The 25,925-nt window shown below is 59.1% G+C and overlaps 2 protein-coding genes across 5 annotated transcripts in view; one reads left to right on the top strand and one right to left on the bottom strand.

Annotated features, from left to right (window-relative positions):
• The window catches only part of UNK (unk zinc finger), a 33,588-nt gene extending 23,612 nt beyond the window's left edge, over positions 1 to 9,976 (top strand). For 2 of the 4 annotated variants that reach the window (XM_060081758.1, XM_060081759.1), the window contains 9 exons: positions 1,054 to 1,196; positions 1,607 to 1,807; positions 2,379 to 2,444; positions 2,911 to 3,085; positions 3,958 to 4,059; positions 4,212 to 4,400; positions 6,566 to 6,747; positions 7,387 to 7,644; positions 8,478 to 9,976. In XM_060081758.1, the coding sequence (XP_059937741.1) occupies positions 1,054 to 1,196; positions 1,607 to 1,807; positions 2,379 to 2,444; positions 2,911 to 3,085; positions 3,958 to 4,059; positions 4,212 to 4,400; positions 6,566 to 6,747; positions 7,387 to 7,644; positions 8,478 to 8,633 (1,472 nt within the window). In that variant the 3' untranslated portion in view covers positions 8,634 to 9,976. The remainder of the gene's footprint in view (positions 1 to 1,053; positions 1,197 to 1,606; positions 1,808 to 2,378; positions 2,445 to 2,910; positions 3,086 to 3,957; positions 4,060 to 4,211; positions 4,401 to 6,565; positions 6,748 to 7,386; positions 7,645 to 8,477) is intronic. The other 2 variants (XM_060081762.1, XM_060081761.1) reach the window with 2 other exon arrangements.
• On the bottom strand, positions 325 to 24,130 carry UNC13D (unc-13 homolog D). Its single transcript, XM_060081757.1, has 27 exons — positions 24,092 to 24,130; positions 23,791 to 23,835; positions 23,587 to 23,655; positions 23,334 to 23,403; positions 23,042 to 23,179; positions 22,867 to 22,959; positions 22,689 to 22,792; positions 21,348 to 21,465; positions 21,117 to 21,241; positions 20,887 to 20,977; positions 20,757 to 20,813; positions 20,573 to 20,670; positions 20,416 to 20,467; positions 20,203 to 20,333; positions 19,995 to 20,115; positions 19,519 to 19,662; positions 19,248 to 19,346; positions 18,933 to 19,175; positions 18,684 to 18,752; positions 17,725 to 17,804; positions 14,423 to 14,528; positions 14,274 to 14,345; positions 13,637 to 13,720; positions 13,424 to 13,544; positions 13,087 to 13,210; positions 12,424 to 12,623; positions 325 to 5,789 (listed from the first exon to the last, which is right to left on the bottom strand). The coding sequence occupies exons 1-27, from the start codon at positions 24,094 to 24,096 to the stop codon at positions 5,350 to 5,352; spliced, it is 3,099 nt and encodes a 1,032-aa protein (XP_059937740.1). The 5' UTR covers positions 24,097 to 24,130; the 3' UTR covers positions 325 to 5,349.
• Between the last annotated feature and the right edge of the window lie 1,795 nt (positions 24,131 to 25,925).

Below are 25,925 nucleotides of genomic sequence, written 5' to 3'. Positions count from 1 at the left end.
CAAAGCCCTGGAGCTTCCAAGGTCGTGAGACGGCACGGACTGTGCCCCGGGTTGCGCACTCACAGTCCCCGGCAGGGTGAGGCACCCTCCCCGAGCCAACGAGGCAAATCCCAGCAGCCACCCCGTGCCACACCCATGGCAGACATCGCTAACTGAACACGGCACTCTGCCCTGCTGAGAGCAGAGCTGTCCAATCAGAATTTAATGCAACCCCCCTTATGTCATTTTAGATATTTTAGTAACCACATCTAGAAAGAAGAAAAAGAAATAGGTCAATTTTTAATAATATATTTTTATTTAACCCAACATAAAATAATATCATTTAAAATACAGTCCATATAAAATCAAGATATTTTCCCTTTTTTTTTCAAACCAAGTCTTTGAAAGCTGGTGTGTACTTGAATAGCTGCAGCACGTTCCAATCCAGACTAGCCACGTTCCGGGTGCTCGGCAGCTGCATGTGGTCCTGGGCTGCGGTACCGCTCGGTGCAGCTCCAGACCACCACCGCCAGTCTCAGAGACGGGTTTGAGTTACAACCTGTGTCTACCCCAGGCCACTGCTCTGTTTGTCCTTAACCTCTTTCTAGCCTTAGGCCTTATCTCTGGGATTAGAGTGAAAAATAAACTGAGGCCCCAGGGAGTGGGAAGCACACATGTGGCTCAGAGGTGGGCACAAGCCAAGGCAGCACAGGGAAGCAACGAATGGCCCAAGCTTTGGAGTCATGTGGATTGGGGTTCAAATCCCAGCTCTTTTGTTTCCTAGCTCAGCCCCCTGGGGAGAGATATACCTTAACCTCTCTGAGCCTCAGTTTCCTTATCTGTAAAATGGAGACCATGGTATTACTTCTATCTTCCAGTCATTGCGAAGATTTACGATTAATACAAATTGCCTGGAACATAGTAAGTGCACAGCACGTGATGTTAATAGAAACAGGAGCCTTCCCTTTATACACAGGGGGATGCATGCTCTCCTTTAAAAGAGACCCAGATGCATTTTTGGAGGGACAGAGCTGGCTCAGGAGCCTACTGACACCCTGCCCCTGTCTCTTGCAGAGCCACCCCTCAGTGACGACCTGCAACCTTCCTCAGCTGTGTCCAGCCCCACCCAGCCAGGTCCCGTCTTGTACATGCCGTCTGCTGCTGGAGACTCGGTGCCCGTGAGCCCTTCCAGCCCGCATGCCCCTGACCTCAGCGCTGTACGTGCCTGTCCAGGGGGTGGGGTGGGCACCATGCCCGTCCAGAGCCAACACCTGCCTCTCGTGCCCTGTGCCTGGGGAGGAGGCCTTCGCCCAAGGGTTCTGCCCTTTCTGCCTCAGGGTTCTTCTCTCTGTCAAAAGCTGATAGTGGCTGGAGTGGTGTCCCCGGAGCCCTGCGATCAGCCTGGGTAGAGCTGATCACAGGTAGTAGAAGGGACAAACCCTCTCCGCCCCCCAACACACAGCTTCCACATGGGGTTCTGGGTCCTGGGTGGTGGTTGCTGCCCCCTGGCCAATTAAGAAGGAACTGAGCCTCTTGATGAAGGATCTCCCTCCCACACAGGGATGGAGAATGGGCCATGCCCCAGCCTGCATTTTGCCCCCCAGCCTACTCTCTTCCTTCTCTGCAGCTCCTCTGTAGAAACAGCAGCCTCGGCAGCCCATCTAACCTCTGTGGCTCCCCACCGGGCTCCATCAGGAAGCCCCCAAATCTGGAAGGCATTGTCTTTCCTGGGGAGTCTGGCCTCGCCCCTGGCAGTTATAAGAAGGCTCCTGGCTTCGAGAGGGAAGACCAGGTGGGAGCTGAGTACCTGAAAACTTTGAAATGCCAGGTAAGGGATAAGGCGGCAGCCCAGTGAGGTTAGCATGGGCTAACCTTCTGCATGCGGCAAGAGAACATCTGGAGGGTTGTCCTGGCCCAGCTATGGGGAATGTGACTGGGAGCTAGGAAGCCCCTGTTCCCAGCCTCTTCAAGACTGAGCAGAGTGGGTGAGGCCATCCCATTTCACAGAGGAAGACAGGCAGGTTAGAGGCTGAGCACCTCACCCAGTGCCAGAGCCAGTTAATAGAGGGGAAGGGGTTACTACCTCAGTCTTCTGACCCCATGTCCAGACTTTGCCCTGCCCTGTGCTGCCTTGATGGGACATCAGGGCCTTGGGGAGCAGGACAAGAGGGGTGTGGAACTGGCTTATCTGTGACCTGGAGTCCCAGGGAGGAGAGGAGCAGCCCCCCGGGTTCCCAGGGTGGGAAGGGGGGTGCATGTGTGTGAAGGGGGGCCGTCCAACAGGTGTCTGGTGCCTCCTTCCCCCTCAGCCATGGCAAGTTGATGCTTAGGAGGACTCATGGGCTCAGGGTCCCTCCCTAGCACCACATTCATCTCCTGCTCCCTGACTTTTCTCTCAGGCCAAGTTAAAACCCCACTCACTAGAGCCCAGGAGTCAAGAGCAGCCTCTGCTTCAGCCCAAACAGGTATAGAGCCCTCAGCCCCCTTTCTCCCCTTCTGGCACCTACTGTGGACAGGACAGGCCCAGAGCCCCAGGAGGCTTCTTTGGGGAGCACGGGGCACCGCTTTCTCTACAAACTGAGGGCAGGATTAAGGTGGGGCCTCAGCCCCAAATTCAGAGAGGGTGGGAGTCAGGCCCTTGAGCCCCTCACCTCCGGACTCACTCATTAGCCAGTCAAACAAAGTATTTATTAAACATCTGTCCTTGCACTGAACTTGCTTCTCCCTCCCCTACTGCAGAGCCTTAGGGATGAGTAGGCCCTGCAGCCTCCAAGCCACACCTGTCCAACGTCAGCCTCCCCACGAGGTGTTGAGGGCAACCAGGCGAGAGCTGGGATGCACGCTTCCCTTCTGCCCTAGCCAGCCCCCGCCTCCAGCCCCGATCCGTGGGCAGCCATCCCACTATGTCTCTTCTTCACTGTCTCGTTGCAGGATATGCTGGGCATCCTCCCTGTGGGCAGCCCCCTGACCTCAAGCATCTCTTCTAGTATCACCTCCAGCCTAGCAGCTACTCCCCCTAGCCCCGCCGGCACCAGCAGTGTTCCTGGCATGAATGCAAACGCTCTGCCCTTCTACCCCACCAGCGACACGGTAGAGTCGGTCATAGGTAAGTCTAGGAGCAGGTCTGGAGTCAGAGATACTAGGTCTCTGGAGTGAGACTCAAACCAGCATACTGGTCACTTTAGACATCTGTCTTGGGAGCGTCAGAGGGTGGGCATTCTGAGCGCTTTGATCTAAATGGAACATGAGCCCAAGGTGTAGGGCCAAGACTAGCCTTTATAGCAAATTAGCCCTCCAGTTTGCTCTTTTGTGCAGATTAGAAATAGATGCCTCTTCCCCTGGGTATGTGCAGTCTCATTCCACGACATATGTCATTCAACCCCAGCTAGGTATCCTTGTGAAAAACCTGCACAGCTGTCCTTAGAGTTCCTGGTCATTAGAAGCCACTGCCCTTCTCTTTCAGCAGTCATTTATGGGTGCCACTTTGTGCTAGGTCCTATTGCAGGCACTGGGGTGACAGAGATGAAGACATGCTGTTCCTGCCCTCCCAGTCCAGTTCCTCAGAGCGCAGTGGACATTTGTTGGGCAACTACTGTGCACTAGCCACTGAGGGTCCAGAGACCTGCCTGCCCTCAGTGAGCTCAGGGGTGAGACATACAAGCTGTAACGTCAGGGGACAAGAACTCTGTCAGCTGGATTAGAACTCATTTCCCCCGGGCGTATCGAAGAAGGCTTCCAAAAGGAGAGCCATTTGAGCAGGACTTGGCTAGGGGGATCGGTGTTGGCAGAGGGACAGCCCAGGCCCAAGCAGAGGCTTGAGCGAGCACAGCTGCAGTGGGACTGAGCTCGAAGATGAGGCAGGGGCAGGAGTAGAGGCAGTAAAGGGCAGGTGGGTCCAGGAGGTGAGGCCTGGAACCTCGGGACTGTGTGGGCCCTCGGGAGGCTGGGAGGCTCATATTCCAGTCACTCTGTCTCTAGAGTCTGCCCTGGATGACCTGGACCTGAACGAGTTCGGGGTAGCTGCCCTAGAGAAGACTTTCGATAACAGCACGGTGCCCCACCCAGGCAGCATCACAATCGGTACTGGGGCATGGGTGGGCAGGATGGCTTGGGAGGGCCCCTGGGGTCCAGCCTGGCCCAGGGGGTGGGCAGATGAGCCATCCCCTGCTCAGTGCGGCCCCACATGGCTTGCCCAGCCCTCACTCGGCCGCATTCCTGGGCCTCTCTTGCAGGCGGCAGTTTGCTGCAGAGCTCCGCGCCTGTGAACATCCCTGGCTCCTTGAGCAGCTCTGCTTCCTTCCACTCAGCATCCCCGTCCCCTCCTGTCAGCCTCTCCTCGCATTTCCTGCAGCAGCCCCAGGGCCACCTGAGCCAGTCAGAAAACACATTTTTGGGGACCTCAGCATCACATGGATCTTTGGGTAAGAGGGGGTATGGCTCTCTAAGGCCTGGGGCAGGAATCTGGGCTTTTGGAAAGTGCCTTTGGCCATTTTGTCCACGGCTAGAGGCAGTGCAGAGTGGAGGTTAGAGTAGGGGCTCTGGTCACGGAGGCGAGTCAGGCCCTGGTGTGGAATCTCTGAGGTGTGTGAACCTGGACAAGCGACTTAGCCTCTCTGCCTTAGTTTCCTCTGTGAAATGGGTATAACGGCAGCATCCACCTCGTGTGGTGGTTGTGAGGCTTAAATGAAATAACATGAGTGAAGTGCTAGGCCCCGGGCCAGTGCACAGTGAGAAGCGTGCCCTCAGAGTTGCCAGGGCCTAGGTCTGCTCTCCGTGCCAGTGTGGCGGCTCTGCCTAGTCGCCCAGAGTTCCTTGGGGCCAACGGAGAGGTCTGAACAGGCTCAGCCCTGGTGCAGGGCAGCCTCCCTGTCCAGCAGAAGCACCAAGCGGACCCAGCTGTAGCCCCAAAGGCTGTTTGCTGAACCCAGCGTTAGAACTGTGTGGACCAGGGGCTCTGGAGGGCACGTCACAGCAGAGGGTCTAGAAGCGCGGGTGGAGACCTGCGTGTGTGCGTGGGGCCAGCGCGAGCGAACGTCTGCCGAAGTAACAGATGGAAAGCAGCAGACGCCCAGCCTGCTGCGTCTCATTCAGCAGCAGCAGCTGCTACTCTTACTTCCCCCTCCCCTCCCCCAGCAGCTGTTCAAGGAGATCAGAAACACCCTCCCTGAGGGTGCTGGGCATCCTGGTCACACTGAGCCTGAGCCTCTGAGCTGCCCTTTGACATTCTGACCAGGTTTGGGTCCTTCCCTAATCTCCCTGAAGATCAGGGCAGCACCTTCACAGTTGGCGTGGTTGCTGTCAGCTTCAGATGCTGACTGTTCGTTTGTCTGGCTTGCCCACTTTCTGGAGGCATCTCGGCTGCGGCCCTACTTACTGGCCACGCGTTCCTTCCGTCTGCACATAGTTACGGATACGAGGTGAGCTCAGCAGTCCCTGCTGGCATGGAGCCGTGGTCTCTTGGGAGAGGCAGAGGCGCCCAGGCATTACATCATACTTAGAGACCATCGCTGTCGTGCGGAGGCAACAGGCTGGGTGCTGCGATTCAGAATAATAGAGGGACCTAACCTGGGTGGGGCTCCCCGAGGAAGTGGCTCCTCTCCACGAGAGGAAATGCCACCCGAGCGGGAGGAGAAGCACAGGTGGAGCTTGCTGCTGGCCAGGGTTGCCACAGCAGGGATCCCAAGTTCTCGCCTCCGGGACAGGGCAGAGAGCCTCGTATCTCCATACAGGACGACGTTGGTCACGTAGGTGCACTTGTGTTGCTTGGAGGACAGACTCTCTTAAATCCGTTTGGTCCCAGAACATCCTGGCTGGATTAGTGGGAAAGGGAGCAAGAAAGAAGTCATGAGAATGATACGTGTGAACAGAATGAGGCCAGAGGTGGATGTGGGTCTCCCTCAGAAGACAGGGGCCGTCCTGGGGGCCACAGAGCAGGGGCACGTGGTGTTAGTTAAACATCTGCTGAATGAGTGGGTGAGGGGGGCGGTGGATGAGCACACAGCTTAGCTGCTTGCAAAGAGTAGGCCTGTGGAGCCAGACGCCCTGGCTGTGTCCTGGCTCTACCACTTAACTGTTTTTGTGATTCCTGGCAACATGTTTTATCTCAATTTCCTCACTGTAAAACATGGGGGATGGACCAAGGGCTCCCTGTGCTCTAACGGCTCCAGCTCTGCCATCATCTGAGGCTCTTGACCCATGTCTTTTTTCGTGAATCTCCTCCTGGGTCTCACATCAGGGTGCAAGAAGGCTCCCTTTTCTCTAGCCTGAAAGTGAACTTGGGCTCACAAATTGCCACATTCACAGACTGCTCTCCCTACAGCACTTCCCAAGTCCCCTGAATCACCTCGTGAGGCAAGTGATGGGAGCCCCACTTTACAGATGGGGATGCTGAGACTTGGAAGTTAAATAGCAGCTGATGAGTAACAGGTGGCGCCTACACATCCCTGTGAAATTCCCCAGCCTAACATGGCTGGAGCCTTGCACAGCCAGGCCCTGGAGGCCCCCAGGCAGGGTTGGACAGGGCTGGGGCCCAGGCCCAAGCCTAAAGCTCTTCAGAGCTCTGATGTCCCTCCTCTTCCTGGGGCAGGTCTGAATGGGATGAATAGCAGCATCTGGGAGCATTTTGCCTCTGGAAGCTTCTCCCCGGGCACTTCCCCTGCCTTCCTGTCAGGGCCCGGGGCTGCCGAGCTGGCCCGGCTTCGGCAAGAGCTAGATGAAGCCAACGGCACCATCAAGCAGTGGGAGGAGTCCTGGAAGCAGGCAAAGCAGGTACTGGGCCCCCCCGCCCCCCACCCCACCCCACCCCTGCCTTTCCCGGGGCCTGGCGGCATCTAGCCCAGGCCCATCTTACACAGAGTGGGTACGGGGGCTGGGGGAGGTCAGGGGTCCTGGGGGACAGAGCAGAAGCTCCGTTTGGCTTATTCTCTCCCCCTGTGGAAAAATTTGCCTTGCCCGTCAGGACCCTGGGGTGGCTGGTATCCCAGGCCTGGAATTCCCTCTGTGAGCTGCCTATTTGGTCTGGGCCCATAGCACTGCTTGCTTCTGCCCAGAAGCCCTGACTCTCCAGGGCTCTAGGTCCAGGGTTCTAGGTTCTGAGATGGGCCTTATGTCCAGCCACAGCATGGCTGCCCCTAGAGGTGCTGGCCAGCTCTGCCTAGTGCTCCCCTGCTGTGCTGGGCTCAGCCCCTTTCCCTGCCCACAGAGGGTCTCTTGCAGGTCCTGAAATCTCTCCTCTCTGCAGGCAGCATCAGCCCTCCTCCCTGCCCCACTTCCCAGACACCTGCCCCAGCTCCCCAGCAGGCCCCGCAGCCGCAGTGGCCCACACAGGCTCCCCAGAGATGCACTCTCGGGGTGGGGGGCAAGGGCAGGGGGGCCAGCATGACAAGGTGCTGCGTGTTGGGCCCATAGGCTTGTGATGCCTGGAAGAAGGAGGCAGAGGAGGCTGGGGAGCGGGCCAGCGCGGCGGGCGCTGAGTGCGAGCTGGCCCGGGAGCAGCGGGATGCCCTGGAGGTGCAGGTGAAGAAACTACAGGAGGAGCTGGAGCGGCTGCACTCGGCCCCCGACCCGCAGGCCCTGCCCACCTTCCCCGACCTGGAAGCCCTCTCACTCTCCACCCTCTACTCTCTCCAGAAGCAGCTGCGGGCTCACTTGGAGCAAGTGGACAAGGTCAGCTTAGGAGGTTGGGGAGCACGGGGTGGGGAAGTACAGTGGGCTCAGCCAGTGCTTGGACTTGGATGGGTCCCTGCTGCTCCAGGGATGGCCACCCTCCTAAGAGCCTCTGTCCCCACTGAGCTCACACAAAATGGCAGCCCGCTGGAGAGGAGCTCAGAATAGAAAGTCAGTCACTGGGGAGGTGGGAAACCTGGAGGTAGACGGGCACCAGGGCCCACCCCTGGCACTCTCGAGGGCAGGTACTGAGCTGAGCTGCAGTAGTTCGCCTGGGCCCCAAGTTTCATCCTGGCCACTTCTCTTCCTGTGAGCTCTGCACACGCCAGCAGACATTCCAGAATGGTTAGGTCCCCAGGGCTACTGTCTGCATTCCTCGGTGCCCTTCTGGGTCCCCAGGGGAGTGCGGCACAGTGGGAAGAGCATTCTTCCCTTCGTTGGGCAGCCATGTCACCTCGGGCCCGTCACTACCCTCTCCAGACCCCACAGTTCTCACTGGGGATCTAGGGTCATTATAAGATCAAACGAGACAAGAGGCAGAAGCCTTTGTGTGAGAGAAAGCCCGTCCGGCTGGGAGCTGCAGAGCAGCCCTGGCCCTCCCCGCTCCCCACGCACAGCTCCGACTCAGCCCCACTCGGCCTTGCAGCTGAAAGCAGAAATGAGGCGCCTTGAGGTGATCAGCCTGCCCCCTGACCCTGCCCTCTCCCTTATCAGCCGGGGCCTGTAAGCACACTGTCAAGTTTCCTCATCCCAAGGGGCTACAGTGAGAGTTGGGGGAGCTCTTTGTCCGACGTGGGGCCGGGCCAGTGACCGTGATGTCCCTTTCCCCGCAGGCCGTGTTCCACATGCAGTCGGTGAAATGCCTTAAGTGTCAGGAGCAGAACCGAGCGGTGCTGCCGTGCCAACACGCCGTGCTGTGTGAGCTCTGTGCCGAGGGCAGTGAGTGCCCTGTCTGCCAGCCAGGCCGGGCCCACGCCCTCCAGTCGTGACCCTGCAGGCCTGGCCCCGGCCTGGCTCAGATCTTCTCCCCTAGGACTTTTTAAAGTATATATATGTATGTATGTATGTATGTATGTATGTATGTATGTATGTATGTATGTATGTATATGTATATGATTATGTATATGTATACATTTCTGTATGTGTGTAGGTGTGCGTGGGCGGCCAGTGTGTGAACAGTGTCTGTGTGTATATCTATACATAGATATAGACACACACTTTAAAACAGACTTACCAAGCACTTTTTAAGAGAAAAAACTATTTTGCAGTCCTCCCCCTGCCCGCTCCCTACCTTGCCCACTGCAGAGACAAAGTTCCCTCTTCTCCCACCAGCCTTTTGGCAGGGAATCTGTTTCAGCCTCTTTTTTATGTAGGAACTAACTATTTTTAACTTCTTCCTGGGGCCTGAGCAGGGAAGGGTGGAAAGCTAGAAGGGGCCAAGGGGAGGGGACAAGCCTTCAGGGCAGGCCCTGTTCACCCCACTTCCCCAGGCCAGTGAGAGAGCCAGGGGTGTGGAGGACCTGGGCCCAGACCTGGTTCCCAGCTGTGAGGCTTGAGAGCGGGGAATCCAAGCCCACCGAGCTCTAGGGTTACCAAGCGTGTGTTTAGTCCAGGCTGGTGGGCCAAAGCCGTGGGGCCAGCCCCACTCCCAACCCTGGGCCTTTGCAGCTCCTCGAGGGGCAAAGCCCAGGCCTTTTACCCCTCAGGTACCTGAGGCCGGGGGTGTACCCCAGTCCTCCCCCCACCCCCGGGCTCCTAGAGTAGTCTCCCTGGCCCCAGGGCAACCTACCAGGCTAGCACTGCCCTCTCCATCACCCCCCAGCTGCCCTCAGCTGTCTCCCCTTCTGCACAGCCCTCCGTGCTGTCCACCCCTCCCTCTGGCAGCTAGCAGGGCAATAGGTGGGGAGGAGCTGCGGACTGTGAGGACCAAGGTGGGGCCCAGGCCCTGCCCTCCTCCCCAGGAGGGGCTCCGTATGCATTCCTTGGTGCTCTCTGAGTGCAGCTGACGTCCTGCCCGTTTGGAGCAGACGCCTGTGTGCATGTGTGTGCGTGCCTGTCCAATGTATATTGTGTCTTAGCTTCCATTTTTAAAATTGTTCTGTACAGAGAGATGCAGCAGGGGGTGGGAGGGCAGAGTGGGCAGAGGGAAACCACCCCACGCCCAGCACTGGGGGTCTGGGGTGGGAGCAAGAGGGCTGCAAAGGGTCTGGCCCGGCCCAGGCGCCCCCTTGGGCTCAGCACGAAAGGGCTTTCAATGAATTAAGTGAAAACTTTTTTACAAAAACGCAAAAATCAAAGCTCCAAACGTATTGGAAATAAAATATGAACTTGCGGTGGTAGCTTGTTTATATCGGGGTGAGGGAGAGTTGGGCCCTAAAGGAGGGCCTCTGGCCCAGCTCAGCCAGCCCAGCCCAGGTTTCAGCCATGGGAGAGGCTCATGCCTGACCCCTGAGGTGTGGCTAGGTAGCTGAAGAGGCCTTGAGGCACCCTGGGCCCATCCAGGCCCAAAGGCTGCTCCAGGCTCCTAGACAGAGCTTGAGTGTTCGGACGCAGGCCTGCTGGGGTTGATGGGATGGGGACCTTTAGCCCTGGACCCAGAGACCTCCCAGGCCCTAGGGCTCTTCAGAGCTCTATCAGATGCAACTGGTATACTTACTGTTTTCCAAAAGACAACAAGGCCCCTAGTAGCTTCTCAGAGGAACAGACAGTGCCTGCTCATAAAAGCATCAAAAGAGGTGGGCCTGCCCCCCGAGGGAGCCTTTGAGCCACCTCCTTTCCCCTGCTCTTAGCTGGCCTGTTAGGTGGGTGGGAAAACACACACCCTGTGGGCTTTCTGTATGGGTCTCAGGAGCAGAGCTGAAGGAAGCCTTGGACGTGGTCTTACCTGACCTCCCCCCACCCGTCATACCTGTGCAGGCTCAGAGAGGTTAGGTGACTCGACCACGGTCACACTGGAGTGAGAAGTGAGCCTCAGGCTCTGACTCCCAGCATATGGGCCACTCCCCCAGGCAGGTCTGGGGCCCCATTCCCCTAAGCCCTGCTGATCAGAGCAGCCCCTCGGCCTCAGCCTGCACCCCTGGGAGGCCCCCCCCACTCATGGTGTCCCCATGAGTGCCAGGCTCCTGTGTAGGGCAGTGGCGACAGAACCCGATACATCTGGTGGTGGTTTGTTCAAAGCCTTTGCTGCTGCGTCAGTTACCTCCACACCTACCCCGCTGCTCTGTAACGTGGGGGAGTGAGCGGTGGGCCGGGGCCCAGAGTCGGGGGCAGCCCAGGCTCTCCTGAGGGCTGAGGAGGGGTTTGCAATGGCTTGGCTGTAACCTAGGCCCCGCTGCGGGCCAACAGTATGTTTAGTAAGAGGACGATGTATTGTTAACTTTTTAATTTTTGCTAAGAAAGTTTCTAGGTACTGTCCCAAGGCGGAGCGGTCCTCAGCAGACACAGCTAGCCAAACTGCCAGCCCCACTGCCCACCGGTTTTCACCCCTTCAGAGCCAGAAGGTCCCTGGCTCTAGGCTCCTTAGCCTGGGTGCTGGCAGCTCCCTCAGGAGAGGACCCAGGCTCCCTTCATTATGGCTGCTGAAGAATAGGGCCCAAGGCACCTGGACCCCCACTTCAGTGGCTGGAACAGGCCTGCCAGGAGAGGAAGGGCTGAGCCCCTTCTCTGTCAGAGCAGCTTTTCCCTAAGAGGGGAGCAGGGGTAAGGGGTGCAGACAGCTGTCTCCGCTCCCCCAGGGGCTGGATTTGGCAGAGAATGCTGAGGCTGGGGCTGAGGGGAGTAAGGAGGGGGTATAAATACTGCGAATGGGGCACCCACCACTGTGGGCCCTGGCTCTGGCAGCAGGAACCCCGCACACTGGGGCTCCCCTGACCTGCAGGGCCCTCCTGGAGTGTTAGGCCAGGTGGGAGGGCTGCGCTGTGGTGGGGAGAACACAGGCCTCCCAGGGACCCAAGCCCGGCTACTGCCGCCCTGGCCCCGGGGCGTGCGGGGAGGCCTGCTTGGCTCGCTGCCGCCTCAGCCGCACGAACACCTGGGCCTCGCGGTCACCCTTCCGGCTCTCTAACAGCTGCAGGATTGGATCCCCTGCAAAGAGAGGCATTTGGGGGTCAGATTCGGGGAGTGGCAGGGGCTGCAGCACTGCCCCATTCTCCAGAAACTAGCGATGGGCCCACACCAGCCAAGCTCGCAAGACAGCCTGAAAGATGAGGCAGGAGACGTGTTTGCCACCCCCAGGCAGCGGGGTGCACCTGCGGTGCGCGAGGCTGATGTGCCTCAGGTGGCGACTATTACCTTTTCATACAAGAAACTTGGGCCAGTCCACCAATTCGTGCCTCAGTTTACTCACTCGGAGAGTAGCGATAGCACCTGCCTCACTGAGTGGTTGTAAGGACTGAGGGTTAACATATGTCCAGCGCTTAGAACTGACCCATCGTGAGCGCTCAAACACAAGACCTACTCCTCTTACCAAGCCTGGGGACTGCTCTGCGAGAACGTGCCCCCTGGCACAGAAAGGGCCCCTCCCCCAGGCAAACCTGTTGGTGACCTTATCCCACCAGAGAGAGTCGCACACACTTGGCCTAACTTAACCTTCACTGGTCCTTGATCAGGCACGAGATCTCAGCAACACAAGCCACCACGCTGGCTCCACAGGCTTCCGCCTCCAAGGAGGCTTTCCTGACCCCAACTCGGCCTCTGGGGGCCCCTGAGCCTTTCACGGCTGCCCCTCCCCTGTATCCCCAGTGCTGGGCCAGGGCCCACACTCACAGGGCTCAGGCCTACCATTGGGTGCAGCAGGGTAGGTGAGGGGCAGGCGGGTCTGAGGCACGTCGCCGGGCTCCACAGTCCCCGTCAGGCCCGGCACCGAGCGCAGCGGCAGGAAGGCCTCCCCTTCAAGGTCATCAGCCCCCAGCGTGTCGTGGTCCAGCACCGTGAGCAGAAGGCACGCCCCATCCTTCTGGCACAGCTCAGCAGGCACCAGGCTGGGCAGGGGGCAGAGCTGTGCTCAGCTGCCTGCCCCACGTGCTGCCGCGGCCTCACAGCCCCCGACGCGGGCTCGCCCAGACGGGTGGGATTAGGGTTGAGAGCTCTCAGCCTGGTGTACATTGGGCCACACGCCATGATGCCTGCTCTGACTGTGGGCCGATGCTTTAAACCAGGGGCCCTTGTGTACCCAGGTCCGCCTGACTTGGGGAACAGAGGACCTCAGGGGCAGCACCCTTCCCTGAAAGCAAGCCTCTGAGTCCAACACGTGGGAGAAGTCTCCCCAGCAGCCCCACTCCACCTGCAGGGGAGCAGGTTTGAGGCCTGTGCCAGCAAACGCTTGTCCCAAGTGCTCCCTCCCTCCCTGGGACTCAAACCCAGTCCTCCGAGGGGAGCCCCTCGGCCCGCCTCAACTGGGAGGAGCAGGCCTGAGGCGGGTCCAGGGCTAGTGGGACCACTCACAATTCAAAGGTCTCATCGAACAGTGGGTGTAGGTCCTTCTTGTGCTTTTGGGTCTCTCGGGGGGCCAGCTCAGGGAACTCGTGCCTGGGCTCCAAGGTCAGCTGGACAAAGGGGTCGCTGGAACCTGGCAAGTGGCCGGGGAGGGGACGTTGGCCGAGGATATCCCAGCCCCGCCTCCGGTGCCCACGCCAGCAGCTGTGCCCCACTCAGCAGCACTGCCCTCTCCTGGTAATCCAGCAGAAATGCACCCAGTGCCCAGGCTGGACGAGCAGAGCCCCCGGGGACTCGGGGGACCAGAGTGGGGACACGGAGAGTGGCTGGGGCAGCCTCCACTCACCATTGGAGTCCAGGGGCAGCAGGCTGGAGGCGCTGAGCAGCTCCACGTGCAGCTTCTGCTCGGAGGCGCGGTAGGAGACCTTGACCGTGACTGCCCCGAGCTCCTCGGAGGTGGTCTCTGCCTGGGGGCGGGGCGCAGGGGCAGCGTCAGGAGGGGCTGAGCGGGCGAGGCGGGGCTCCAGGTGCGCAGCGAGCGCGGCGGAGGGAGACTCACCTGCTGCTGGATGCGGCCGCAAAAGTACTTCTGGATGAGTTCCCGGCTGGGGGCCGCCTGCAGCTCCAGGTCCCTCTGCAGAGCCTGGGGATGGGGCACAGCTGAGGAGTCACTTGAACTGTCACACTCAGTCGCAGCCCAGTGCTGACCTTCAGCAGCTTGCAGCCAACGGGGAGATGACAACGTGAAGTGGAAAGCACTGGGCGCTGGGGGACCACAGGTAGGGTTGCCCTGGCGACAGCCAGAGGCACCCGACAGGGTGGGCTCCACAGGTGTGTCTCACAGCCGCCCCCGCCCCAACCGTGTTTAGAAGAACTTCACACGTGGAGGGAATTTTGTTGGTTTGCGGCGGGGGGTGGGGGTGGGGGCGTTTGTTTGTTTGGTTTTGGTTTTTGCTGTGCCACGAAGCACGTAGGATCTTAGTTCCCAGACCAGGGATGGAACCTGCTCCCCCTGCATTGGAAGCGCGGAGTCTTAACCACTGGACCGCCAGGGAGGTGCCCTCAATTATGTTTTTTTAAAGGGGCCCACATTTTCATTTTGTGCTGGGCCCTGTAAATCACGTAGCTGGTCCTGGACACAGGTGAGCACAGGAAGGCAGGCTCCCCACGCCACCAGCTAACCAAAAGGCCCCTACCTGGAAGGTGGCCGTGTGCAGGGCCTCGGGCGGCAGGCCACAGCCCTCTGCGTAGAAGCAGATCTCCAGGTTCTAGGGAGCGAGACATCAGAGGTGACCCCCAGGCACTCTCCCACCAGGGTTTTTACTGTTGTCACTGGTATTATTACCTGTAGTGCGATCTTCAGCCTGCTAGAAGCCAGAGGGCAGCTCCGCTGGGAAGCGGCCACCTCCGCCAACACCGTGAGCGTGTGGGTCCAGAGCAAGGTCAGAAGGCTGGGGTGCCGTGCAGAGGGATGCCGGACACAGGACAGGAGGACAGAGGAGGAGGAAGCAGAGATGCTCTTGAGAAAGAAGAGGCCTCGTGGGACCCAGGTCCACCCCCGTTCCCCAGTGCCTCCCCACCCCCACCCTCCACCTGCCTCACTGGTGGGACTGGGGCCCAGGCTGCAGGCAGGGGAGGGAGGGAGGGCTGGTCTGCTGAGGGAAGGAGGGCAGGGGGCGGGGCAGACAGGCCCAGTCCTATCCAACATGTCTCGGAAGCTAGTGAAGGATCCTTCTCACTAGGATTAACAAACCCCAACAAAAAAGGGAGCAGGAGGGTGGTCCCCCAATGACAGAATCATGAGTCAAGATGGGAGTGACCAAAATGAATAGGATCTCAGCACACAGCATGGATAAGCATGTACTACCTGTGGCGAGAAAAAAATAGCAACCAAGCCACAGTCCATCCTAATAACAACCTGAAATAACTGAAATTCCACTTGTCAAAGTAGAGTCAGGCAGATAAGCACAAAAAGTATGTAATTAAGAACGGAGGGGGGCGCTTCCACGGTGGCACAGTGGTTAAGAATCCGCCTGCCAATGCAGGACATGGGTTCGAGCCCTGGTCCAGGAAGATACCACATGCCACGGAGCAACTAAGCCTGTGCGCCACAACTACTGAGCCTGTGCTCTAGAGCCTGTGAGCCACAACTACTGAGCCCTCGTGCTGCAACTACTGAAGCCCGTGCACCTAGAGCCTGTGCTCCGCAACAAGAGAAGCCACTGCAATGAGAAGCCCTCGCACCACAACGAAGAGTAGCCCCCGCTCGCCACAACTAGAGAAAGCCCCCGTGCAGCAACGAATACCCAACGCAACCATAAATAAATAAATTTTAAAAAAAAAAGAATGGGGGTGCAGGAGACTTCCCTGGTGGTGCAGTGGTTAAGAATCCGCCTGCCAATGCAGGGGACATGGGTTTGATCCATGGTCCGGGAAGATCCCACATGCCACGGAGCAACTAAGCCCATGCATCACAACTACTGAGCCCACACGCCGCAACTACTGAAGCCCGCATGCCTAGAGCCTGTGCTCCACAACAAGAGAAACCACCGCAATGAGAAACCCGCACACTGCAATGAAGAGTAGCCCCCGCTCGCTGCAACTAGAGAAAGCCTGTGCGCAGCAATGGAGACCCAACTCAGACAAAGATAAATTAAAAAAAAAAAAATGAATGGGGGGATAGGACTTCCCTGGTGGTCCAGGTCCAGTGGGTAGGACTCCGTGCTCCCAGTGCAGGGGGCCCCGGTTCGATCCCTGGTTGGGGAACTAGATCCCTCACGCATGCTGCAGCCATGAGTCCGCATGCCACAACTAAGAAGTTCACATACCGCAACTAAGAAGCCCGCATGCTGCAATGAAGACCCGGCACAGCCAAGATAAATAAATAAATAAATAAATAATAAAAATAAATATTTAAAAAAAAGAAAGAATGGGGGAACTCTAGGGACTTCCCTGGTGGTCCAGTGGTTAAGACTCCACGCTTCCACTGCAAGGGGGCGTGGGTTCGATCCCTGGTTGGGGAACCAAGATCCTGTAAGCTGCGTGGTGTGGCCAAAAAAAAAGAAAAGAAAAAAAGAATGGGGGAGGTCTAAAAATTTTTTAAAGTTTAGAAAAAAATTGGGTGGTCCATACTAAAAGTAGTTAATTTTGGGACTTCCCCCCTGGTGACTCAGTGCTTAAGAATCCGCCTGCCGGGACTTCCCTGGTGGTGCAGTGGTTAAGAATCCGCCTGCCAATTCAGGGATCATGGGTTCGAGCCCTGGTCTGGGAAGATCCCACATGCCACGGAGCAACTAGGCCTGTGCGCCACAACTACTGAGCCTGAGCTCTAGAGCTCTCAAGCCACAACTACTGAGCCCGAGTGTCACAACTACTGAGCCCGCGTGCCACAACTACTGAAGCCCGAGCACCTAGAGCCCGTGCTCTGCAGCAAGAGAAGCCACAGCAATGAGAAGCTGCACACTGCAACGAAGAGTAGCCCCCGCTCGCCACAACTAGAGAAAGCCAGCGTGCAGCAACGAAGACCCAACACAGCCAAAAATAAATAATAAATAAATAAATTTATTAAAAAAAAAAAAAAAAGAATCCGCCTGCCAATGCAGGGGACATGGGTTTGAGCCCTGGTCCGAGAAGATCCAACATGCCACGGAGCAACTAAGCCCTCGTGCCACAACTACTGAAGCCCGGCGCCTAGAGCCTGTGCTCCACAACAAGAGAAGCCACCACAATGAGAAGCACGTGCGCTGCAATGAAGAGCAGCCCCCGCTCGCCTCAACTAGAGAAAGCCTGCGTGCAGCAACGAAGATCCAACGCAGCCAAAAATAAATAAAATAAATAAATTAAAAAAAATAAATAAAAGTAGTTAATTTAGTCCCCATACTTAAGTGCTCATTATGCACAGACACTGTTCTAAATGTTCTGAGGCGGTGGTAAGTTAAGCTCCTGTCTTAGTAGAGATTAAACTCTATTTGTGTGACGATCAGAGCAGAACAAATGGCATTTTCTGGCCTAGGAAATAAAGAAGGTGGGCTCCCGAGGTCCCGCTGCCCCACCAGGAGCAGAACTCTGGGGGCCAGCAGCCCCATGTGGAGGACCTGTCGTCATCACCGTCACCGCCGTCACAGCAGCTCAGTCATCAACCACTTCCTTTGTTGCAGGCACTGCTCTCAGCACTTCACATGACTCATTTAGTCCTCAATAGAGGCCAGAACTATGATCATCTGCACAGAAAACTTGAGTAATCTGCTCAAGGCCACCCACCAAGCAGCAGTGAAACTGGAGTATGAAGAGCCCATGCCCTTGACCTCTACCCACTGCTGCCCAGTGTGCTGGGCCCTGTTTTGAGAGAGACCCTAACGAGAAGTTCCCCTGGAACACCAGCTGCCTGTAATGTTAGGGAGGGCAGAGCTGCAGCCTCCCGAAGATGCAGCCCAGGGCTAAGGGAGAAAGGACAGGCAGGTTTCAGCTCAGTCTAAAGTGAAATGGATAGCATTGTGCGGCCATGAGCGCCCTGACTCTTGGAGCAAGCATTTAAGAGAGGCTGGTTGCATCCTCCCCTGAGGATGGATGCTGAGGCCGGGAAGGAGGGGCGGGTGGGAGGAGAGGTGGAGGTGATGGGGCGCCACAGGGCAGGCGGCTGCTACAGACCTGCTGAAGTTCTCCTGCACCAAGTTGGTGTTCATGTAGCAGAGCTTCACCTCCAGGAACTTCATCAGGGGCAGAACGGCCTGGGGAGGGGTGGCAGCACATCTGGTTCTGGCCCATTCTGGTCCCACCCCCATTCCTTTGCCCTGACCCAGAGAGGAAACAGGGCTAGGAGCTTTCCTGCACATCTGTGGAATGTGTGCAGAGCCAGCCTCTGACCACAGTCAGCTCCAGCCACACTGGAGACAGTATAGCCTTTTCTATAGCCCTGAACCTGCCAGACCTGGTCCTGCCTCAGGGCCTTTGCCCATGCTGTTCTCTCCCGTAGAAATCCTCGTGGCTCCTTCTCTTCCTTCCTTTAGGTCTTGACTCAGTTGTCACTATAGCTATAGCTATAGCCATACAGCTATAGCTATAGTTATATACTTAGCTCTTTTTTCACCTCCTCTACTAGAATGAAAACTCTAGGAAGGCAGGGATTTTTGTCACACTGTTCATTGATATATATCCCCAGTGCCTAAATCAATACCTGGGACAAAGTGGTGCTTAAATAGTTGATGAATTAATGAGTAGCACGCTCCCAAGCAATCACAGGTGTAATTATTATCCCCGCTGACAGATGAGGAGCCTGAGGTCAGCTGACCTATATAAATAGAATAGCTACGCTAGTAGGCAGCTAAGAAGGAGGCATGCCCAGGGCTGTTTGGCTGCAAAATCTAAAGCCTCCCCCACTGCAGCTCCCACATTGACTGTCAGTGCTGGGAGAGCCCGTGGAATGACCCAACCCCACCCTCTTAGCATCTAAGGGGGAAACCGAGGCCAGGAGGGAACATTCCTTGCCCAAGTCTGGGGGACTTATCTCTGACACCCCACGGCCTTCAGCCCCTTGCCCACCCTAAGCCCCTTTGCAATCCCTGACCCACACTGCTGGCAAAAATCAGCATGCACGGAGGGCCACTCACATCCTCAGGCAGGACGGATTCCTTGATGCCCACGAGTTTCTGGATGTGCTTGGCAATGCCCACCTCCAGCTGGAGACACAAAACGGTAGGAGGGAGGCCAGGGTGTGAGTCGGGGGTCAGGAGAGGTTGCTTGGGGCCTGAGTTTAGGTTCAGGAAGGGAAGGGGTCTGGACATTGGCCCAAGTCCTGCTGGAGGGTACTTCAGGCTGAGGATGGGTGGGGTGGGGTCACTGTGGGTCAAACAAATTACCTGCTCGGCCAAGGTGCGGACGCCAGTGCGGATCTCATGGCCCAGCCCAGCCAGGGCACCCTGCAGCTGGGCATGCAGCGTGTTCTGCAGCTGCCCCTGCTCCAGCACAGTCCCTACCCGCTGCTCCAGCGCCTCCCATGCCAGCTGGGTGGGCAGCTTGCCGATCACCAGCCGCAGCTGCTCCATGTCATTCACCACCACACATAGCTGCAGGCAGGCATGGGCACAGGGATGCCGAGCTTCCTGAATAGAGCCAGGACTGGCAGGCTCCACCCCTACCCCGGCCCAGCCTCAGCTCCCAGCTCTGGCCCTTACCATGTTGGCTGCCTGGCCTTGGTCCTTCTGGCCGGCAGAGAGCTCACGGGCCCGGGCCTTTATAAGGCTGCAGTACACCAGGGCCAGCCGACAGGTGTCCTGGGGTGAGGAGGGGATGATCAATGGGGGCGGGGAGTGCCAAGGAGAGGCAGATGGCGGGGCGGGGGGGGGCACAGGAATTTCAGTGACTTTGGAGATTTAGGACATAGGCTTTTGGAGGCTGCTAGGATGAGAACTTGGGAGAAATCGTGGGGTGGGAATGAGGCTGTACCTCCACAAACTTGACGGTGATCATGAAGGCCTCCTCTGGGTCAGGCCAGTCCAGCTGCTGGGCAGTGTGGCTGATCTGGGCAAAGCAGGTGGACAGATCCACAGCCGATGTGCTGTGCTTGGTCAGCTCACCCAGGGGCACCAGCTAGGAGATGGGGGCATGTGTAGAAAGGAGGGCTCAAGGCTGGCCAAATCCATGCTCTCCCTCCCCACTTCCATTTGCAAGCATCCAGAGCTCATACAGCCAGCAAGCACAGAGCTGGGCAGGGGGCTGCAGGGTGAACAAGCAGGGCTCTGCCCAGACCCCCCAGGCTGCAGGGATCAGCATGTAAACAAAGTCCCCCCCCCAATATAACAGGAGGCAGCATTTTGCGCTCAGCTGGCCTCGAGAGCACCGCTCAAAGCTGGTTAACCGCTTCCGCACGTGCCACACCCCGAAATGTGGGACTCTGCCCCTAGCCCAGGCCCCAACCCCACCTCGTCCATCTGCACAGCACGCTGCACCCGCGCCAGGGCCACGCTGTACGTCTTCTGCAGCCAGGAGGGGATGGCCGGCTGGAACCAGCGGTAGAAGCCTTCCAGGGCCAGGACGCCATCCCTGGGGAGAGCCAGGGTCAGCCTGGGGAAAGCCGGGGCCATTGCGGGCTTCGGGCCCTCCTCTCCCTGCAGCCAGTCTGCTACCCACCTCTCCGAGGGGACCGGGCCCAGCTGGTAGAGCTCCTTGAGGCTGACGTAAAGCTGGAACAGACTTTCGCCCATCTCCGGGGTCACGGCACTGCTCACCACCGCAATGTGGTCCTGCACCCTCTTGGCCACCTGCGAAGGGAAGGCATGGTGGGCGGAGCTCCAGAGCCAGGGCAGAGGGCGTGGCCTTGGGACGCGGCGGGCGGGGGCTCACCAGCCATTGCAGCTCCAGGAAAGCCATGGAGAAGAGGTCGATCTTGAGGACACTGGAGGAAAGGCAGCAGGTGTGACCTGGCGGCACACAGCGGGGTCCCTCTGGTCCCCATTCTGAACCCCTGCTGCACTGCCTCCCGACCCAGCCACCTGCTCACTTATGGAAGATCTTGTTCCACGTGCGCTGGCACTGGTGCAGGTCGCCAATGATGTCTTGTACCAGGCTCAGTAAGGCCTTGCCCGCCTCCAGCATGCCCTGGCAGGGACAGAGGTGAGCCAGGCAGGGCTCTGAGGGGCAAGCATCCCGTCCCAGCACCCACCTCCTCACCCGAGCCCCCTCACCTGCACGATGGGCTGATGGTGCTGCTGCTTTAGGTGGAACCATTCAGTGGTGCCAGTCTGTGGGCAGAGAGACAGTGAGCAGGGAGGGCTGCTGGGCCCAGGCACCGCACCTACAGGGTGGGCACCATACCTGCAGTGCCTCGGTCACCAGGCGGGGCAGGGGGCCACTTTCGGGGCACAGTTCTCCAAAGGCCTTCATCTTGCACATCTGTACCAGGACCCTGTGGGGAGAGAGAGCCGTGTGCAAGATGCCCTTTGCCCCTTAGCCCCCACTCATTCCTCCTGCAGGCTTCCCCACCCCAGAGGTGCCCCAGCTGTTCCCCGTCCCCGACTCCACTGAAGCGGGGGGGAACCACTGACCTGAGGAGAGACTGCAGCCGGGCTGGAGAGTCGGAGACGGAGAGGGGGAAGACAGACCGGAACCTCCGGATGAGGGAGAGGCCATAGGCCAGCAGGGAGCTGAATGAGGCGGCCAGCTCCTCCAGCTGCAGGGCCAGGACGGTGCTGTGAGGCGGGGGCTGCTTTATGGGGCCCGGGGAGCCGCTCCCTGAACCCTGCCTGCCCAACACCCCTCGCCCCACCCCAGCCCACCTGCTCTGCCTTGAGCCGGCCCTGGATCCACTGGTACTCGATGCTGGTGATGGGGTACAGGAGGCAGCTGCTGGGGAACTCTAGGCTCTGGTAGAGACGGCTGTAGGCCATCCACTGCCTGCGGCAGACAGGAAGCCCTCAGCCTGGCCAAGTGAGGCACCTTCCTTCCCACAGCTCACCTGGCCTGGCCTGGCGGGGGTGGGGGAGGGGGAGGGGCGGGGTGTTATCCCCACCCCAAAGCCTCCTGGGGATCCCCATCGAGCCCGGAGGCTGAAAACCAGTGGCTGAAGGTAACCCACAGGATTGTTTTTGTTCCCATTAGTGCTTTTCAAACATGTAAATGAATTGTCTGTCTCTTAAATTAGAATATTAGTGATTTAAAAATTCAGGACTTCTTGCTTCTTTTGAGAAATCAGATTTGGAGACTCGAGCCTTCAAGTACATGTAAAACATCAGCTAGAGCATCCCTTCAGAGTCGAGGGGAGACTTCACAGAGGTGACCGAACTGAGACAAGAGCGAGGACGAAGGAGGCTGGGGGAGAAGAGCGGCCCAGGGACAGGCCTCCGCCACGGCGGGGACACAGGGGCCAACCGCACTCCCTGCTGAGGCCCTGCAGGCAAATGAGGCCCTCACCCTCGGTGCCTGCTCCAGTCTCCAGCCTCACCTGCATTCCCCACAGCCATCCAGGAATACCCACCTCCCCCTGGTCCTAGAAGCTGCCCTTCTCCGCTAGCCTCCTTCTGACCTCCTGCTGAATGCCAAGTGTCAGCTCCCACTCTCAGTCCTCCTCCTGGCAGCACCCAGGCTGTGCCCCTGCTCCTCTCGTGCACGGAGAAATCTACAAACTCCTGTGTGCCCTTCCTGGCATTCCCGTAATCTAACAAGGCTCAGGGGAGGTGACAGGCCCTCAACACGGATTCAGGAGCATCAGCGCACAGATTTGTTCAATGGCCCTGGGGTCTGGGCCCGGGGTGGCAAACTCAACTGCCCAGAAGGACTCAGGTGATGTCCGGGGACGAAGCGTCCAGATGGCAACTGTGATGGATGGGGGAGGGCACGCTACTCTGCTCTGACCACCTGCAGCCCAGCAAAGCGACAGCCCTGCAATTCCAGCACAAAGCTTTCACGGGGAAACTGGTGATGTGAATCTGCACAGCAAATCTCCAGATTTTTAAAAGTTGGCCACTGACTCAAAACTTAAAATACACAGTTTGGGCCCCAAACAGAAATCTCCTGAGGGTTAGACTTCGGGCTGTCAGCCTGCAGGAGGGCAGACAGGGAGGGAGAGGGTGGTGCGGTGCAGACGGCCCTCGGGCACTCGGGCTTGGAAGGGCACTCACGCCATGGACCGGTGGAAGTCGGACAGGTCCTTCTGCGTGGAGTGGAGGAAGAGGACGGTGGCAGCCTGGGGGCTCAGCAACCCATCCCAGGAGGTGCTGGCCGCCTGAGGGGACAGGTGGAGGGTGTCAGGACCTGACAGGCAGACCCTGGCCCTGCCCAGCCCCAGGAGGGCAGTACCTGGTGCTGGGTGACCTCGTGGGACACGAGCTGCTGCAGCAGGTGGAGGTGCACTGTGTAGCTGGGCTGCGAGCGGCTGGCCGTGGTGGCTCTCTGCAGGCGGGCCGGCGCGGCCATGAGCAGAGGACCCCACGCCCAGGGCAGCCCCTCCTCCCCACCCAGCCGGGCCACCTACCCGCTTGTGAATGAACTGGAACTGGAGGTGACACTGACCGCGGTCTGGGTGGGTCTCCGTGCAAGGCTCTAGAGGATACCACTGATCCTCCCGGCAGTGCAGGTCCTGGCAGGCCGGGCAGGCAGGGGATGCCCACACCTGTGAGCCACAGGAGCCTCACCCGGTCGGGGGCAGGGGAGGCGATGGGAGGCCGACCCAGGCTCCGCTTGGTGTAGACCTGGAACCCCTCCCTTGATTCCCTCGTCACCCGCTCTCTGCCTCTCTCCCGGGAACCTTTCCCCACTCCACTCACCTGTAGTCTCAGAACCACATTCCCCAGAAAGTCATCCTGGCCTTTGTCCTTCCGGGCCTCCTTAAAGATCCTGTTCCAGGCAGGGTCCCGTGAGGGAGAGGGGCCAGGAGCCTGACAGGGTCAGGCTGGAGTCTGCTCCCTACCTGCAGCCACCTGGGCCCAGGTGAGAGCCTGCAGCCCGCCAACCAGTATGCATGTGGAGGCAGGGCAGAAGGAGCCCCGCCCCCTCCCCCGGGAAACCCACGGCCCTCACCTTCGCAGCCCATGCAGATCTGTGAGCTCCCCGAGCTTCTGTCTGACGGACTCCACGGTGTCCATGTCCCTGGTGGGGCAGAGGTTTGAGCAGGAGGCGGAGAGGGTGTCCTGGGAGACCCCAACCCCTTTCTGCCACCCTCACCCCCAGGCCCCCTTCTCTTCCCAACCCCTACGGGGGCGGGGAGGGGGACATGCCCCTCACCACATGTCCAGACGAAAGCTGGCATTGCTTATGTCCTCAAACTCCCTGTAGTGAGAAAAGAGCATGGCTGAGGGTCTTGGAGGGATAGACCCCTGACCAGGCCACAGGCTACCTCAGCCCCGAGCCTGCCCCCCAAAACTGCCATCCAGTATCGCCCACTGTCAAGTCTTAGTCCCTCACTGCAAATTCTCCTCCCCTCCCAACTGCATCTCTCTCTCCTTTAAAGTAAGGCTTCAGGCTACCCCCCAGATCAACCCAGATGTGCCTGACCCTCCGCCGCCCACCAGCACGTGGCGTTTACTCCATTGCTGTGTCCTGCTTGGCCTCCTGTCAGTCTCCCCTGCCTCGGGTGCAGGCTCCTCCTCCAGTCAAGCCAAGCTCCCTCCCCCGAACCAGGAAGTGCTGCTGGCCCAGAGTGGGTAGGAGCTGGGGCAGAGCCACGTACAGGATGAAGGTCTCGTCCCAGACGGGGTTGAGTGTCTGGATGATGACCTGGGTGCGGTGGATCTGTTCCTCTGGGATGGTGTGCTTCACCACAGCCTTCTGCCGCCGCTGGAGCCCAGGGCTGCCCCCCGGCACACCCACCCCCTGCTCGATGCCCAGCAGGCAGTAGGGGTCACTGAACCCTGGGGAGGAAGGAGAGGGGTGTTGGCTAGGTTCCCAGGGAGAGTCCTTAACACCCCCTACCCCTCTCCATCCCAGGCTCCAAGGACAAGGGGCCAGCAGTACCAAAGTGAGCCCCAGGGGATGTTTGGGAGATGGGAACTTGCATCACAAGCTCTGGGACAGGCTGTGATGGGCAGACGAAGCAGCCAGGAAGAAGGCCCTCAGGGCCCCCCATCGCCTACTCACCACTGACATCCTTGCCCAGAATGCCCTTGGCTTGTTTCACCGTGGCCTTCAGACAGAATATTGGTTTCTGGAGCGACAGGAGGTGGGGCCTGAGTCCCAGAGGGAGCTGGGCTTCCCAGCCCCCGTGCTTGCTCAGGACAGCCCTGGCAGGCTTACCTCGAGCTCCTGGACCTGCCGCAGCATCTGCTGGTGCTCCTTGGGCTCCATGCGGAAGGCCTGGTGGGGTAGGAGTGTGGGAAGCTTGGGGCACGGGGTGGGGGTGGGGGGGACACGGTCAGGCTGCAGGGAGGCAGGTGGAGTGGGGGCTGGCCTTACCTCCTGCAGGTATCGCAGCAGCTCAGAGGACTCCCCGACATGGACGGGCTCGGGCTGACCCAGGCGGTACAGGACCGTGTAGAGAGCTTCCTCGTAGAGCAGGGCCCGCTGAGACACAGCAGGGTCACCTTGGGAACCCCCGTCCACCCACCACAAGGTCTGAGCCCCACCAGCCACCCCTGGTACTCACAGCACATGCCCAAGGCGGGGACCAGGCGTCCACACACGCGGGGGAGGGGAGGGGGTTGAGACCCAGCCTTAGCCAGCAGCCTAGGGGGGTGTTTGGGAGGATGCAGTCCTGCTTCCCAGCACCCCTCTGCAACCCGGAAACACTCTGATTCTTACCTCCTCAGGGGACAAGTGGTGGGATGGAGGCTCGATCTGGGAAGCGAGGTGGAAAGACAAGATGTCCCAGAGGCCTGGACCAGGGCTCTGACGCGGGAACGGCTCCTCACAGAGCAGGCCCAGCCCGAGGGCTGAGGGGGCCCCAGCACCTGGCCTCCAGCCCCAACAGTGCTGCACACCTGTTCCCACAGCAGGGCTCCCGGGGGTCCGGCACCTGGGCCACCTTCCTCATCCCCTGGCCCGCCGTGGCTTGGGTCCATTGGCGCTCAGCTGCGCCAGCTCAGCCGTGCCAGCAGGCGCCCGTGGCCTCAACCTCCCCCAACCTCCCTTCCTTCCCCAGAGGAAACAGCGCTGCTTATCGGGCGGCTCCGCTCCGCACCCCGGCGGCGGAAGTGAGGCCCAGCAGCAGAGGTGGGAGACTGGGGGGGTCATGCCAAGCAGGCCTGGGGGCTGCTCAGCTGGCCCCGAAGGCCCAGCCCCCAGCGGAACACTCCCTGCCTAGTGGAGCGGGCGTCTTTGGGGCTGGAGGAGCAGAGGGTGGCTGGGGATGGGGCACGAGAGGGAGGGGCCTCCGAAAGGCTCCGAGCCCAGACCTGAGGCCCAGGCTGGCCCAGAGAACACAT

Source organism: Mesoplodon densirostris, chromosome 18 (genome assembly GCF_025265405.1).
Source record: "Mesoplodon densirostris isolate mMesDen1 chromosome 18, mMesDen1 primary haplotype, whole genome shotgun sequence".
In the NCBI taxonomy this organism is placed as follows: domain Eukaryota; kingdom Metazoa; phylum Chordata; class Mammalia; order Artiodactyla; family Ziphiidae; genus Mesoplodon; species Mesoplodon densirostris.
Note: the sequence above shows the minus strand (reverse complement) of the source record. Positions and strands in the feature narration are given on the sequence as shown.

Excerpts from the sequence above, each read along its gene's own strand:
- UNC13D (XM_060081757.1), bottom strand. Across the intron at positions 19,347-19,518 it reads TCACCGTCAAGTTTGTGGAG|GACACCTGTCGGCTGGCCCT; the intron begins GTACAGCCTCAT and ends TCCTCACCCCAG. Across the intron at positions 14,346-14,422 it reads GGCTGAAGATCGCACTACAG|AACCTGGAGATCTGCTTCTA; the intron begins GTAATAATACCA and ends CTCGCTCCCTAG.